This window comes from Epinephelus moara, chromosome 20, assembly GCF_006386435.1.
Source record: "Epinephelus moara isolate mb chromosome 20, YSFRI_EMoa_1.0, whole genome shotgun sequence".
In the NCBI taxonomy this organism is placed as follows: Eukaryota; Metazoa; Chordata; class Actinopteri; order Perciformes; family Serranidae; genus Epinephelus; species Epinephelus moara.
The window spans coordinates 11453214-11470603 of NC_065525.1; the positions used below are offsets into that span (position 1 = coordinate 11453214).

At 41.8% G+C, this 17390-nt stretch overlaps 1 protein-coding gene across 1 annotated transcript in view; it reads left to right on the forward strand.

The window, feature by feature from the left end:
• Positions 1-451: 451 nt before the first annotated feature.
• Positions 452-17390, forward strand: part of kiaa1549la (KIAA1549-like a) — a 132361-nt gene continuing 115422 nt past the window's right edge. The window contains exon 1 of the mRNA XM_050074267.1: positions 452-890. Within this exon, the coding sequence (XP_049930224.1) occupies positions 644-890 (247 nt within the window). The 5' untranslated portion in view covers positions 452-643. The remainder of the gene's footprint in view (positions 891-17390) is intronic.

A 17390-nucleotide genomic window follows, 5' to 3' on the forward strand; every position in this document is an offset into this window, starting at 1 on the left:
GTGACGGACCGGGAATTCTGTGTAATTCCATGGTTTTGCTATGTTAAATTGGCTTCAAATCCCAGCGTTGGGTCATGGAAAAACTTCTGTCTTTCAAACTTCGTGCCCCAAATGTCTAGTCTCAATACCTACATAATCCCATTGACATAATCACATCTCCTCAGATTTAAAGCTGCCCAGAGCCACAGAGGACTATGCAACGGTTTCATAGGAGTTAAGGCTACCTATGTCAGCTAGAGTTAACTGCAAAATCAGTGCAGTGCACCTTTAATCACACCATGCCAAATGTAGGCTACTTCCAGACAGATTGAACGCTTTTATTTTGAAGGCCGCATTAGCCGCATTCCGGTTCTGTATCTGTGTATTGATGCAGCTGCCAGCAGAGATGGAGAGCGCTTTGCGGTCGCAGTAGGGACATCAGACTCCACACACAGCGCGCGTAGGCTACACACAGAAACAGAGACAGTGAGACGCGCAAAAGGTAAAATAAAAACCTCTTTGTTTTCGTATCGATCCCCACAGCCTCCAGCAGGCTCATGGAGAGCGGAGCCCTGCTTGTCCGCACCGGGGGCAGGTTGATCGGATGCCTTTCACCACAGCAGCGCCGTTAGATGTTTTCCATTCAGGATTAATTGGTTGACCAATGGCTCCAAAACATGCGCTCCTCTCCAGCAGCGGCAGCAGTGGCCCCGGGGTTGGAGGGGTGAAGAGTAAAGGAGACCCCGGCTCTTCTTCTCCGACGGCATGGATCCTGGATGCGGGGATGGTGGCCGTCTGTTCGCCGAGGAACGGGAAGAGGACGCGAGCGCTGGATGGGATGCTGGCCCGGTGGTTTGTGACCATCGGCGCGGTGCTGATGCTGATGCTGCAGAGCTCCTTGGCCGCTGACGGTAAGACACTGATGCTGTGTTATTACCCAACCTGTAAGAGTGTTTTTTTTTTAATTCCTTAGAATCAAATAAACCACAAACACCACAACTGAGGCAGACTGAGTGTCTCTGGGTGCTCTGACTCACAGTCCAGTCTCCATTGGGCTTTATTCATCACATTAATAACGCAGTTCTTTGTGAGCCAGTTTACGAGAAGATCAGTGTGTGGAAGATTTCATCAGACCGTTTGTAAGCGATCATCACTAAAAACAGCAGCTGTGTTGCGTAAGACATGGCCGTCATGTTAATGCGTCTGGCGTTATTTTGGTTACCTCTGGGGGGTTTGTTGTTCTGGCGGCAATTTCTATATGTCACTATGTTGTTTTTAAATAATCGATGTAATGGCATTCAGGCCCTATAACCGTTGTCACGTCCCCAAAACACGCAGCCGGAGCGCACGGTGGACCGCAGCGCTGCGCCGCGCCGCCACAGCGCGCTCACCGCGGCTGTTTCCTTGCATCAGGGAGGAAACTTTTTATTCATTCATGGAGCGTTGAGCCCCGAGGTCTTCAACCTCGAACATGATCCATAGGGGACGTTTCATAGTCGGCACAAATAAATAATGTATGATCTCCGTGTCTTCACAGCCATCCGAGGGAAACAAAAATAGGAGCAAAGACTTTTACATATTTCAGTCATATTTCTTTGACGACAGCTCTGACGGAGGACAAGACATTCTTGTAAATCACCAGAGAGACAGGTTTTTAATCATTTTAACATAATATTGACAACAAAAAGCGGTGTATCTTTCTGATTCCCCTTTTGACATTATTTTAGCTTTATTTTGTAGGATTTAAAGTATTAATTCACTGAGAGGTTTTATTAAAGGAATGCATTTCATTAATGCTTTTTTAAGGTGCTTTACCGAGCTTTCTTGCTGCATAAACCTCAACCACTGCCAACCTGGAGGCGTCACTGTTTGTCATTTGCATGTCATTTTGATTTAAACTTTGGAGGAGGCCATGAAAGTCAAGTTTGCATTGGTTTATATTTTTGCCAAGTTTTTAAAAACACATTTACTTTTATATACATACAGCTAACATACATATAAATGAAAAAAACTTTCTCTCCATAAAGCAGATGTCTACAAAATTGAGATATAAATGCACCTGAGACTTATTTGAACTCCACTTGCTCAGTCAGGGCCAGAGGTGCTGCTCAGAGATGGCACCGGCAGTTAAAAGGTCAATTCCCCCACACTGCATTTTCACTTAACACTATTACTAACTAGCCATGTGGTTCAAAGTGTAGATTTTAGAGTTTTATTTGCAGATTTTTGGAGATATTGGCCACTCAGACTTGCGATGCCAACTCACACTGGCAGTGAGTGGAATTTCAGTGTTTGTGCTGGCAGAACTGAAGATGACATTTGAAAAACTTAAATGTCAAATGTCTTGTCTCTTTCCAGGAATAATGGCTTAGTTTTACTCAGGATATTTTACAGGCAACTGTGGGAGGTTTTTAGTATGAGACAAAGTGCTGCATTTTTATAAAATATCTTTTAGCTTTTCTAAATTATGGTGATGCAGTAAAACCAAAACAACACAAAAACAGGCTTTAAAAACTCTGTATTTACCTTGGCTGTGAACCAAAAACCACAATAAACACATCACTCCACCCCACACCACGGCTATCCCATCAAATAAAGACAATAAAGCCCCCAAAAATATCTAAAAAAGCTTTCTTTACCCTAACATACATTAGGTCAACATCACATTTTAATACAGTGTGAATATGCCTCATGTCATGTCAGTGATTCTGTTTTATCTGACCTTGGGTGTTTTTAATATGGTGGCAAGAAAGTGATAAGTTGTTCTAAGATCTGTGTCTTTACTATTAAATGTAGCTTCAAATCTGTACATTGGGAGATATTTGAGATCTCATAGAAGCATCAAAGAACTGATGAAGATTACTCTTTCATCCACTGAAATAATATGCCTTTTATAGCGGACAAAAAATACCTTCTAAGGCAAAAATAACTTGATGCCACAAACAATATATCCTGCCTAAACACACCATGTGCAAACACACAGAATACTCAGTACTAACAAGCCTTCAAAATCATTCCTCTCATTTCCCTGATATTTAAAAAGTAATTCATAATTGAGAGACAAAGGCAGAACAAATGGTCCTTTTCTGTTTTACATTAATATCACAGGTCAGATTAAATTGTTGAATGAACACTGCAGTGATTCTTGGTTTATCTAATCTAATCTGTTCCACAGGCTGTAGTTTAGGGTGTCGGGTGGCCCATCAACCATTTCCTAATTCACAAAGAAAATAAATTGATAAATTGATATTACTTTGAATGTAAATAAGTTGCCAGAGTGCATTAACAAACCAGTTAAGAACAACAGTGCGAGATGAGGATCCCATGGACCCCTCAACAGAGATCCAGGCTTAGCCCCAAATGTCCACAAATCCTAGAAACGCCCCTGCGTACACCTCCTGTCATTTTGCAAAAGTGGCCCCTGGGCAAAGCAAGTTAGGTATCACCGGCTGCTCTGTTGGCTTGCTGCTATTTTATATGTGGATAATTATTTAAGTGATTGACTAGCTAACTTGTACACCGAGAGTCAGAACATCAGAAGAAGACTCCCTCAGTATACCACCTCACCAACCTTTCCTATTAACTCTCAAATTGGAAAATAATGAAATACCGGCTCCTCTTATGCCACCACTACTCAGGGTTTAATTTGAAGGTGATGAAGAAAGACTGCGCCCCTATGATAAGCAATAATACGTTAAATGCATACCTCTTTGTTAGGCCCAGATTTGAGAATGAAAGCAGAGACACAGAATATGGAGGAGATTGCCAAAGTATTTGGAAAAAGACAGTTTTTCTTCCCAGCCTCTCCAGTTAAATCTGAGCAAATCGCCCACTCACACACAACATATCCTCTTTTATATCATGCTGCTGTGCCACTTAAGAGCGAGCTTTTCCATAGCATGGCTCGGGGAGATTTGACTTTCTTTCTCTTACCTGGTTACTCAAGCATTCAGCTGTTTCAGGTCTTTTAGAGAGAAAACATTTCTACTGTATTTTTGTATTCCCCATTTCCATTTATAACAAAAAAGGATGTTTTGGAGGCTGATGCAGAGCCGGTGTGTGTGAGTTATGTATGTGTGTGTAAGCATTACTGTCTGCCAGCACATACAGTATGTGTGTGGAGGTGTTTACTAGATCTACAGAGATCTTCATCCTCAGTCAATAGGCCCTTTTTGACCGCAGGAACGTTCAGGTACGAGATGATCGGAGAGTAGTACTCACATTCCGAAAGTACAGGAACTTTGTGGGTGGAGGTTGGCGTGCTGAACATTTCTGATTATTCGATTATTCGCAGCAAAGACTCACATTATGCCATCAACCTTTTTTGTTTGTTTGTTGTACTTCGAAACATCAATATGGAGTTACACAAGAAAGCATAAAGCAGATGGGCTGATGGTGACGTCCAGGCCTTATTGAGCATTTATGCTGAGGATGAAATAAGAAAGTTGTAACCTGGCTGCCATGTTGAAAACAGTCGAGCCAAAACCAAGAACCACCCAGTGGCAAACGCTCTCATTTTACAGCTAAACAGTACACTAAAATATCTCTCCGGAGTTGCCTGCAGTTTACGAGCTGTGATTGACGTGATTGACAGCTGCGTTACAGACTTGTCAGCTCTGATTGGTTGTTTTCCTTCAGGCGTGGTGGATTCTTGCACATGCTATTAGGAGGCAGAGGAACATATTTTTTTTCACAGACTATCTGTCTCATGTACTACTGTCAGGATATAATGACAGTTTGATCAAATATGACAAAAACTTATTTTTTATAAAAGTTACCAACCACAGCTTTAGGCGAGCTGAACAATGTTCACACTGGGAAACAGTGCTGAGATCTAATGTTCCATGTTACCATGGGAACAGATCTGCAGCTAGTATTTTTCTCACTGTGTGTCTATTTGTCAGTCAGGGATTGAAATAACATCTGAGTAAGTCCCGGGTTAGAGTCTGTTGCCTAATGATCAGCGTCAGATGACACACCAGTGGAGATAAAACACTCTCTGAAGCACTGCTAGATTTCTGGGGGACTCAAACCCTGCCAACTGCTAAACACCAGACTTTCTGGTCATCTCTGAGTCACTCACCACACTGCTGTTGTTTTCTTAGAACTAAACATCATGTGTGTATTTGACCCTTTTTTAACCTCTTTCCATACTTGACATCTTTTACAAACAGTTCAAGTTAAACCGGCAGCATGACAGCATTTCTCGCTGTAATTTAGATGTACCAGAGGCGTCCAGTGGGCTCTGGGGAATGCAGGAAGATTAAAAGATTGGGCTGCAGCTAGTAACAAATTTGTTCAAAATTAACAAGAGTGAGTGGCAAGATGGTAGCTTGTCTTTTCCTTTCATATCTTTCTTTCCATCAATCTGTAACAAAAGGGAATAACAAGGGAGCCATTTCTTGCAGCATTTCTGTCCATATCTAATTATTCTAGCAGTATAGTTGCTAAAAACAACATATGAATGTAAGACCATACATACTATGAGGACATATGAAACAAAAAGATCACTGTAGTAAGAGTGAGACTGATATATTGGAAACAAGTCAGGCTTGGTATCGTTCACAGATATGCAATACCATTGTCAATACAAAAGAGTTTTGATACTAAAACAATATGTTTTCCTGCCTAGTCACCAGAAGAAAATGTTGGCATTGTAAGTTTCTGCAAACTACCACCACCAATAGCCTACATTACATTTGCACATTTCATACATTTCAGCATTTTTTTAAGTGACATAGTAGATAAGTTGACTTTGTAATTGGGAGGTTGAGGGAATCTTGGATGGTGCATTATCTAGAAGAGATGCTGCAGACCACTGTCCAGGACCAACAAAACAAGGTGTGTTTTAGTGAGTCATTGCTGTGATTCCAGCGGCTTTTTAGCCTCCAAACGTGGGTATTTTGTAGCCACCTGTCTGTGTGTTTCTAGTGGATTTTTAGGCTCCAAACGTAGGTGTTTTGTAGTGACCTGGCTGTCAGTGTATTTGTAGTGGCTTTTAGGCTCCAAACATGCGTGTTTTGTAGCAAACCGTCAGTGTATTTCTAGTGGCATTTTAGACTCCAAACGTGGGTGTTTGTAGTGACCCGTCAATGTGTTTCTAATGGCATCTTAGGCTCCAAACGTGGGTGTTTTGTAGCAACCTCTCAGTGTGTTTCTGGTGGCTTTTTAGGCTCCAAATATGATTGTTTTGTAGTGACCTATTGGTGTTTTTTCAGCGGTTTTAGGCTCCAAATATGGATGTTTTGTAGCTACCTGTCTGTGTCTTTCCATCAGCTTTTTAGGCTCCAAATGGTGTTTTGTAGTGACCTGTCTTTGTTTTACCATCTTTTTTTAGGCTCCAAATGCTGGTATTTTGTAGTGGCCTGTCAGTGTTTTTCCAGCGTCTTTTTAGGCTCCAAATGTGGGTGTTTTTAGTGACCTATGAGCGGGGATAGTGCCATGAAAAGCGCTTGTCTTTCCACAGAAACATTGCTGCGTTTCCTGCTGGGACTGCGCCCCCAAAACCGGGTATTTTGAGCCAATACATGATCCTATCCTAACCAAGTGGTTTTTGTGCCTAAATCTAACCCCACGTAAACCATAGCAATGGGTAAATACAAAGTTTCAATGTTTCTACAGCATAGCATGCAAATATAACAAATCTGTGTTTTGCAGAAACGTACAATACTATAATTTTTTCTAGTGATTGGATTGATTTCTCTAATACCTAGTTTTGAGGAATATCAACATGTTTTCCTTCTAACCCCTTTTCATTTAGCAAAAAGCAAATGTTCTCAAATGATTTATGTGATGTGCAAGAAAATCAGTCTAAAATTTGCTTAATTCTGATTTAAGTCAGGAATTATCTGATCAAAGACTATGTAAACGAGTAAAGCAAAGGTATAAAATACTTGAAAATACTGAACTTGGAGTTTGCATTTCCTAAGAGTCACTGATAAATCCTTTGCTGATTATCATTTATCTGCTGCCATCAGTTAAAGCGATTGCTGTGCTGATTAGGTGCAGTATGGCCTGGCTCCTCTCTGTCTCCTGTGGTTTGTGAGAGTGGAGGAGGTGGCTAAGGATCACAGTTCTGGGCTCTCACAATCTGATTAAAAGTTTAGAGTCTACCCAGGAAAAGTTTCTTGCATCTACTCAGAAGAAAAGCAGTGTTACAACTGTTGTGTTACCTGCCCACACCAGAAAGAAAGAAAGCATGAGTTAGTGAAAAATCAGTCAGTTTCAGACGCTTACTGAGGTTGAATTTAAACGTGATTGCTGGGTCGATACAATTTCAGCTCAAAGTAAAGATTGGCATTGAGATGGTGTTTTATGCATGCTGCTGCTCCATATCCATACAGTCACACACAGTGCACTTGATGAGACCCGGATATGCAGAGCTTTTACACTGTTAAAGCTGATTTGGACACAAAATTGTGTCACAATGACTCATACCAAATCTGGGGGTTGCATTGGATTATGGAAAGGATAAAATCTATAAATATTTATCTCTCTGCAGAGCTTTATTGAATGTGAAAGGAGAATGCCTTTACCGTGTATTCTCCTGCATATGTCAATTTTTAGTATTTGACTCATAATTGTGGTGAATTCCAGGAGGTTCATGGTGCACTTAAGCGTCGAGCTCGTGTTTAATGCATGGAGGCTGTCAGACGTGATGGAAACTTTGATGATGGTTGACAGATGAGAATGTTTGCTGTGCTACAACCTGCTTTATTTGATGTCAGATACTTGGCTTCATAAGGATTCTCACTCACACACGATCGCTCTGTTCATCGGTTTAGAAAGCCTGACAAATTGAATGAATGGCAGCACGCTCTGCTGTGTCCTCTTCAGTGCTGCAGTAAATAACATTTCCCATATTCAATCCAAAAGGTTCCTGAAGCCACGGTTCACTTCTGCTGAATTTATTTTGTGTCAAAGCGCGTCTCCTTAGACGTATTAAGAAGGTTATGTCACCAAACATCGGAAAATAGAGTGCAGTGCTGCACCAAGTTTGGTAAAAGCCAGGTGGTGTTTTTCAGTTCCTGATACAGGTAACATTCATCATCAATAATGTATGCAATAATGTGCAACAAGATAGTCACATAACTACTAAAGACAACAAACAACAAAAAAAACTCTAAAGGTCATCATCCTTTATTAAATTCAAGGCATTCTGATGTTAAGAATAAGGCTGGTCATAGTCTGTATTTTTATTACTATTAACAGATTCCATGAAAAGACCAAAACCAACAGTGGACTGATCTCACTCCCAACTGTAGTACTGTGTGAATATCAAAGTCTGATAGATCTTCTTCTTCTGTGCCATACAGCTCCATTGTTGTCCAAAAAACTATTAAAATCTCTTCAGTGAGCCACACTGTTGCACTGGATGACACGATCCTTCATTAGCAACACACACATTGTAGTTTATCTAGAGTCAATCCAACATACACTGGCCTGCTGCCACAAATACTCACAAGAACACCAAAAGTGTATTACTCTGTTGTGTAGAATTGTCCCCCAAAATGCTCGACTTAGTATTGTTTGCTAAAAAATTGTGGACGGTGTTAAATTGTAGACTATTGCAAGCCTTACCCTTTTAAGGTAGGCTGGCAAAGTGACTGGTTGAACCTCAGTGTAACAGTTTAGGTAGTCTAACCACTTAGTGTAAAGCATCCTCATACTTACAGTCCACTCTAACTACCTAGGCTACCATGAGCAGTGATTTAGAATAGTGATTAAATTACTGACCAGATTAGGTTCAAAGTGTCTCACTGGAAGACACATAAACTTACAGGATGGAGATGGTAAAGAATAGTCAAGTTCTGGTCAAGGGGTGGTAGCTGCACCTGCCGAGGTAACATCCTCCTGACACCCAGCCCCGACATCAACACCAAGTTAGCAAGTCACTCTTCCACAGTCGTTCCAGACAATCCTTGATGGATCAGCCCTCTTTTAAGATGCTTTAAGCCTTTCAGGGTTGAATGGATATACTGCTTTTTTAAATAAAGACTGCAAACAGGTGCTCCCAGGAAGAATTTTAAACATGGCCCCCTCGATTGGATTGTAACGCAGCGAGCTCGCAGTCTCTCAACTGATGGAAAGTTGTGGAAGGATGTATTAATTTGTTGTTTCGAACAATACGGGACACTACAGCAACTTGATTGCAACATGATTTAGCTCAATTCCTCTGTAGGAGTAGTAGCTGTGTTTTGCTCAGTGTTAGAGAGAGAGAGAACTGTAAGTAAGGCTCCGCTGCCTTTGACCATTTGTGTTCTCGAGATGGACAGTGTAAAAGGCCCTGTGGACTTCGGGCGCAACAGTTGATCATTTTACCCTGTATAGTGTGTCATAGTGGATGCCAAACTGCATCCTGACAAAAACGAAAGCATGTCCAATTTTTTTCTGCCTTCTACAGTGTATTTCATAACGTCCATGATGTTGACCAACAGGAGCACAGAATGATATAGCTAACATTAGCATACTGGCTTTCACAGTCTGCTTTATGAATGTGGCTAGCTAGCTACATTTAGGTTTTTGTACTGGCTAAAAAAAAACCTCTTTGAGGTATTGACAGCCCTTATTGTCCTCTTCGTCCGACCCAAGAATGGGTCAAGAGTCATTATTTCATTTTTTAGGCTATAGCAAAGACAAGACAGCCAGTATCATACACTGCCATTGTTTGTTTGCCAGAAGTCAGTCCCTAGTCCCTCCTTCCCGATGACATCATATGAAACACAGCAAACCATGATTGGTCGGGGGCCACCGTGTAGTGTGTCATGTCTGTTGGCCGAGTCATGGCAAGAATTTTTGACTCTATAATCGTCTAATCTGGCACAGTGACCATTGAAACAGACCAAACTAATTTGCAGTCTGAACCAGGGATAATAGACACCTTACAGTCGATTTATTTCCCAGGGCTGGTATAGTATGCATTATAAGTCATTCCATTATCACCTAATGTAAATTTCCATATTGGCATGGGTTTGACTTTTCTTGGCTGCAGCACCCACGGAGGCTTCACAGTTGGTGGTTGCTTCAGCTTCACACTGGAAGTTGGCAGACATTTCATCAAGATGAGTGACAGGAGTTGGAGCAGAAACCTGACTAGAGAGGGAGGAGAACAGCACCATCAATACTGTTGCTGCCTCAAGGATAAAAGTTTCATGTTGCAGCTTTAATTTATGCCAGCTGCTCATGCTCAGACCTCAGCTGTCTTTCTTTGCGTCACCGTACTGCCCCATATTTTTCCTTTATCTGAAGAGCTCAGATGATCAGAGGTGTAGCAGTACATCTAAGAGGTGGGAATTGATCCAAGGCCAAAGATCCTGCATGTGGTCCCAGAGGCAGGATGGGGGGCGAGCGCTGCATCATCCCCGCACATGTTCTCGGCATTAAAGCAGCAGTGGCTCGTTTTGCATCGCTCTGCTCGCCTGCGCTCCGCTCTGTACTTCTTTGTGCCTCTCTGATTATGCACCGCCGGAGCTTTTCACACTGACAAGGGAAAAAAACAAAAACTGGATGGAAGTTTGGCTACTACACAGATTTACACCACGACCATGAGAATATTGTGACATTGGAAGGCAGTTGAAACCTAATTGAATATTCCCCGTTAATGATTGCGTAATGTGCTGCAAGAAGGAGACGTTTCATACTAACATGCTCATCGTTTTTGCCAAATGACTCCATTTCCTCTCAGTGTTGTCCGACCTCTTTGCAATATTTGCTGTTTATGACGCATCTGCACCTCAGAGACTCTTGTTCGCTGCAGGTAGACTGTGCAATGGTGCCTGCTTTCAAGTTGAACGTCTCCACTGGCAGTGCTGTCATTCCTTTCACTGTTGCCAGGCAGAAACACAGAGAAGCAGCTTTATTGTACAAGGAAAACGAACTCCAGTGATATGATTGACTTGGTTTCAGTTACTGCTCTGGCTCACGTTACTCCTGCGACCGTGACAGAGCTAACCGGGCTAAACATCTCTGACATTATCTGAGCTGTTATGCACCTCAGTCTTTTACCGTCTATCACACACATAATGGCATGAAACACAAGCAGCTCCTTTCTGCTGCACTCTGGAGTTAACAATCTATTTCTGGAGTATGTGTGAGTGTGTGTGTGTGTGTGTGTGTGTGTGTGTACATTTGAGTGGGGAATATCGAGAGAGACTCGAAGTCAGGGAGGGGGAGAGTGGTTTCATATGCAGATTGTAAATTTCCCCAGCTTGTACATTAAATACATTATGCATGGCAGGGCCCTGTTACAAATCATATGGGTAGGCAGAAGCTCTCTTGGATAAATTGATTTTTATAATCCCAATTAGCCACGCTTTGTATTTTTCTAATCTGTGGGGGCTGTGAGAGGTTGCATGTTTCCTCGCCGGTGTGTTTTAGAAAGGTTAAATTTTTCCCGACTGTCTCATGTGAGAAGCACTTTGATGTACAAAAGTGTTTTTACATGAGAACGCTTCTCATATTCAGAACTCATTCATGTGTGCACACAGCACACAATATGGAGTCTGTGTAGTGTAATGCAATGCGGTTTGTAAAGTGCATACGTTGTAATGTATCCATAGAAAATTCACAGCATGGAGTTGTACATGCAGTACATGAAGTGTGCAGGTATTTAGCTTCCCACAGTAAACTGGTGACATCTGTGTGTGCATGCTTCATGCCTCCCTCCAGATGGTGTGTAATGCAAGAAAGGTGCTGCATTTTAATCACTCTGTGAGATGACCAATGAGCCTCTGCATTGCGTGTAATAAGGGAAAAGAAGAAAATAGATATTCCTCAACGGGTCGATTCACCCCAATTACACACATGAGAAATATAATTCCTCACTTACTTATCTAGTAGCTCTGGTAGTCAAGGGTTAATTTGCAGAGCGTTGACATACCCAATCCTTGTAGGTAGCTCATGTGCTAAAGAGAAGGTTCACAGAGATAATAATAACAATGCCACAGTGAGCTGTAAATTCAGATTACTGTCTTTTGTGTCATCACTAAAGGCCCGAACATACTCGGGCGGAATGTATGTGGAACGGACTCTGCGAGGAATGTCCGCAGTCATTCGGGCTTTCATAGTCGAGCGCACTTCCGCGTTGTAGTTTCCTGTAAAAATGTCCGTGAAAAATCCCCGCGATGTGAAAAATACATGCCGAGCAGGACCTCCGCGGAGTCCGTTCCGCATATGTTCCGCCCGAGTATGTTCGGGCCTTAACAGATGTAGTGTCCCAATTTTTTCATCTATAAAACGCACTGTGTGGCTTTGTAGGTTTGTTAGCAGAATGTATTGTATGTGCTTTTGTTCCGTCATAGGAATTTTCCATAGCGTGTAAATTTCACTCTTAAATAAGGCTCAAATAAGGTGGTGCACAGTAAATAAAATGCACTGTTATAGAACTCTGAAGTGTGTACAGGCTGACATCTCTGTCATTCTTCCTCTTTGTTTCTTGGGTGGAATAAAATGCTCATTTATCATACTTGTAGGCATTTGTCAATGAAGACGTTTTGTCATGCCACAGACAGTAAAAGCACAGGTGTAAATAATAAATCAAGCCTTTAAGATAGTACATCTTTTGAAATGATGTAATAGGTTTTTTTATGGTCTAAGATAAGAAACAACAATTTGATTCTGTTAAAAATCACCAATATTGCAGCTACGTTGCTTTTAAAGAACCATATATTTGTATCTTTTATTTTTACCAGCTGCGACAACCAGTTAATAAAAGATCTGTTAAAATACACTTTGATGGGCTGAGTGTGCAGTCACAAACTTTTATGTCTTATTTCTTCACGCTTTTACTTTCTCAACCTTGTTTGTTTGATCCAGTCTGTCAGCAGCACCTTGAAAACATGTACAAACTTGATGGACAGAAGGAAGAATTGAGTAAATTTAGCTGATGATCCAAATGGGAAATGTCAGTTATGTCTAGCTGAAATGGAACTGATGGAAATTGGACACTATTGGTAACTCTTCAAGGTCAGAAAATCAATTTCATAACAGCACGTTAAGAGAATCGTTCGGAGCCGATGGACGTTTGTGCTTTTAGGAGTTCTGTCTAGTTACGTGATTGAATTGACAAAAAAAGGTTTTGGCCTGACCCCATCATGAAATGATTTTCACAAGGAGGTGGTGAGGCCCCCTGTGCAGACAACAAATGATAGAACTCCCCCCTGATGGAGGGTACACACTCTCCCTGGTGATGAAGTGTCAACCCTGGAATTGGAAATTTCCCTCTGGAGGAGTCGAGGTTGACGCGCGGAGCTGGAATGACGGTGCTGAGAGACAGCAGGAGTCAGACAAGCACAAACAAGTTTCATTTCCTGATCGGCTAAATATGAAGTGACGAGACAGGAAATGTCACACGTGGAACAGACTGACAGCGTGAGAAAAAAAAAAAACAGGAACAAGAGAGTGAAAGAAGCTGACATCCTGACTCAATTGGGCTTGTGAAGAGAATTTAACAAAAGGCGGCGCACTCACTCGATGATAGTGCCATCATTGTTGCCATCAGTAGCCTTATCTTCATAATCAGCTCTGTAACAACAAAGGTATAGTCATATACAACAGAGGGAAAGTGAGGAAAGTGTCTGGGTTTTGTTTTTCATACAGTGTGGCCCAAGTTATATCGATTAAATTGAATGTACCATAGCTTGTTCCACGTAGGGTGTATGAAATTACTAAACATCGAACATCGAGTATAAATTGTCAAGTCATAGTTTTTGAGTTACCGGCATTGAACTTGCTTTGGCGTTTGGTGCTATTGCTCTCTCCTATGGCTCTCTCCCTCTCACAAACATGATACATCACACATACTGCATCCATTTAGTCTTGGGCGACTTGCAAATATTATTAATATATGACCTGGACAGCTGTTACTTTACAGCTCACAGTGAATAAATCCTCATGTGTAATGGCGTTGCGGTAACAGTTTAACTTTTAACAAGTTTAACGACAGTGTGAGCAGGCGAGGTGTGTGTTTTGGTATCTGCAGGACTCTTGATTTCGACTGTTTAGTTGAATTTTGCAACCAGGGACCTGTGTGACTAACAAATACTATTTATATATGAGCTGGAGAGCTGTTTGTTCATTTACTGCTCACACTGTGTAAATCCTCATGTTTAACAGGGCTGCTGTAACTGTTTAATGTTCCACTAACAGCTGACTGTTGACCGGAAGCGTCAGGTTCACAGCAAAAACTGCAAGTCTTCTGGCACAAGAGGAGATGATAATAACTGTACTTTATTTTACCTTATTATAACAGTGCTTTATTTAACTTGACATATAACAGTAATTACTTTAACTTTATTGTAACCGTAGTTTATTAATAGTTTTGTATTTTAGTATTCAACAGTTTAGAGGAGATTTTAAAATACTGATATGTGTATCGTGTATCGCGATACAACCTAAAAATATTGCGATATTATTTTTAGGCCATATCGCCTAAAAAAAAAATTTCTGTAAAAGGCTCCTTGACTGATTTTTCAGTACTCCTGCCTCAAATGAGAAGATTTTTCCTCTCATTTCTTCTCTTCTGTCACTACAATACAATGAAATTAAAACATGGTGCATTGCTTTTGTCTGAACGCCCTGCTGTTCCTGTCAGGCTTTTAAAACAATCAGACAGACTGTGGCACGCGCCTTCAAAAAGCCTCCGTGTTTTTGCATCAGGATTCACTCCGCCGTCCTTTCTAAGGTGTGTTTGCATCATTCACCCGGGCCTACTCTCAAGTCGTTCTGCTATTCAATTCAAAATCAGCTGCTTTAGAAAATCCAGCACACGGAAAATGCAATCCAGCTTGTGATGACTGAGAGAGAAATCAATTTGTTCAGATGAAACTTGTAGGATGGAGGCTTTTTTTTCCGCTAGATGTTAAAGAGTCCCTTGCATCCACAGCAGGTCGTTTCAGCCTCCAAACAGGCCAACAGGCAGGCGGCAGGGATTTATTTCGTCTGTAGCGTCAGAAAAAGGAAGAAGGGGGAGAGAGAAAGAAAGCGAGAGACAGAATGAAAATTTAATCAGCCTTTGCTTCTTAAGGGTTGACTGGGAGAGAGAAGGATTTATAGCTGCTTGGCCTCCTCTCCTCCGACTCACCATGTATCACTGCAGCTGCTCACCTCCCTCCTTCACTCCATCACTCACTTACTGCTCTGTGCGTGTGTGTGTGCACCCGTCAGTCCAAGTATCTTTCCCTTCGTGTGTCAGATGTGTCATGTGTCCTTGAAGTCACAGTTGTGTGTATAACAGCTGCATTTTCTCTTTTTTTCTAAGCAGTCTAGTCAGATGCCTCAGAAACAGAGGAAATGTGGCTTTACAGAAACATGACTTGGGTCTTGTGAGTTAAGGGTCTTGCTTAAGAGCTCCTTTGTGCTAGGAATGAGGGAGAGGCAAACACTGCTATATTTGTGCCATAGATTACATTTATGGCGAAAAAAAGTCTGTCAGGTGCTAGCAGCCTGATTACCCCAGGGCTAGTAAAATGCCACACAGGACTAGTAAATCCAGCAACTCACTTACCCAATCTGGCAAGTGGTAAAAAAGAATTAAACACGTAATTTTTTTTAAAGAGCTGATGATGGAAGTAGCTAAGGAGTGAGCCATCTTGCTTTCCTCTTATCTCTGTTGGGAGTCGCAGGTCTGTTTGGGCATGTGTGAGAAAATAGCAGCGGGTAAAGACAAAGTGTCGGCGAGCATTTCAATTACCCTGGGAACAGGAGTTTATTTGGGTGGCGTTAGAGGTTGTGGGTGAAACTGCAACTATTGTGCAGTTTGCCACAAGTTTGACAGCAAGCTGGCTAAAACTGGGCAGCTTTTCAAAGTTGTTATTTGATAACCATTAATAGATAAAACAATCTGTGTAGAGGCCAATAAAAATTGACTTTGGGCAAGTAGATTTCTGACCACTTCGCCTAACTGGGCAAGTGAAAAAAACATTAACGCTGAACCTTGGTGCAGTTAAAGGCATAGTTTGGATCTTTTGATGTGGGGTTGTATGGGGTACCTATCCATGGCTAACATTGCTGAACACAGGAGCTGCTGGTGTACTGCTGCCTCAATCAGTTAGTTTGTTTGTGTTATTGCGTGACGTTTGTATTGAAAAGTGTTAGTAAAAGTCACATTACCACAAACAAGCTAACTGATTGAGGCAGCAGTAGACCAGTAGCCCCCGTATTCAGCAAGCTAAAACCACTCTTTTCTCAGTGGAGTCTGGTGGCTTTAAAGAACATAGGTGGGGAACAGAAGTTGTTAATTGCTTCCCCATCAGAATGGGCTGTCTCATGGCAGCAGTAAAGCAGTAAAAATTTTCTAAATATGCGTACACCTAAAATAATATTGATTTTTTTTACATTGGCCTTTTTAGGTGGCCAAAATACCCTCCTGCTTAGCCTCCTCTGCGGTACCCCTGACTGCTTCTCCAAACTGGGGGCGTGCCAACTAACATCTAAAATGGAAAAGTACCTATTCAACCCCACTTCAAAAGATCTGAACTATCCCTTTAAAGGAATAGTGCACCCAAAAATGGAAATTCAGCCATTATCTACCCACCCATATGCCAAGGGAGGCTCAGGTGAAGTTTTAGAGTCCTCACAACACTTGCGGAGATCCAAGGGGAGAGGGGGTAGCAACACAACTCCACCTAATGCAGGCTTAAGGTGCCCCAGATTCAAACGTCCAAAAACACTGCGCTCACGTGTGTGCGCTTGCGCAAGACTGTGAGACATGGGCACCGCGTTAGAGCTACAGGCTACAATGAGGCTAAAAACAGAGTTCAAATGACATTTTTTACAATGAGGCTAAAAACAGAGTTCAAATGACATTTTTCCGAACAACTTTTTATGTCGGGGCTTCAAGACACTTGGATCACTACAGACAAGCAGTATGGAGATATTTTGTGGTTTCAATTATGTGTTTTTGGACGTTTTTGGACGTCTCTGTAAGGGATGTGAGGACTCTAAAACTTCACCTGAGCCTCCCTGGGCATATGGGTAAGTAGATAATGGCTGAATTTTCATTTTTGGGTGCACTATCCCTTTAAAGGTTACAGCCAACTCAAAGATATGGTGGGTCTTTGGGAGAGATTTGTGGCAATTATGGTTTTAAAAAGTAAGTTGGATTTGGATGGGTTGTGAACTGTGGTCTGCATGAAAGTTGAATGTGCTACTCGCCCACACACCCTGACCTCCACACCCTCAGTTTCTGCTTCAGTTTCTGATAAAGGGCACACTCCTCTCTGCAGTGGTGCTTCACTGTTTCAACTTGCTAAATGACAACGCCAGAATTTACCACCAAATATGAAACAGAAGCTCAGGAGACCCATCCGAGTATGATGATATAACAGCTGCAGTACGGTGATACAAGACTAAAATGACTTTTTTTTCACTAGATAAACTCATGTTTAATGTAATATGTCTCTTCTGTTTCCATG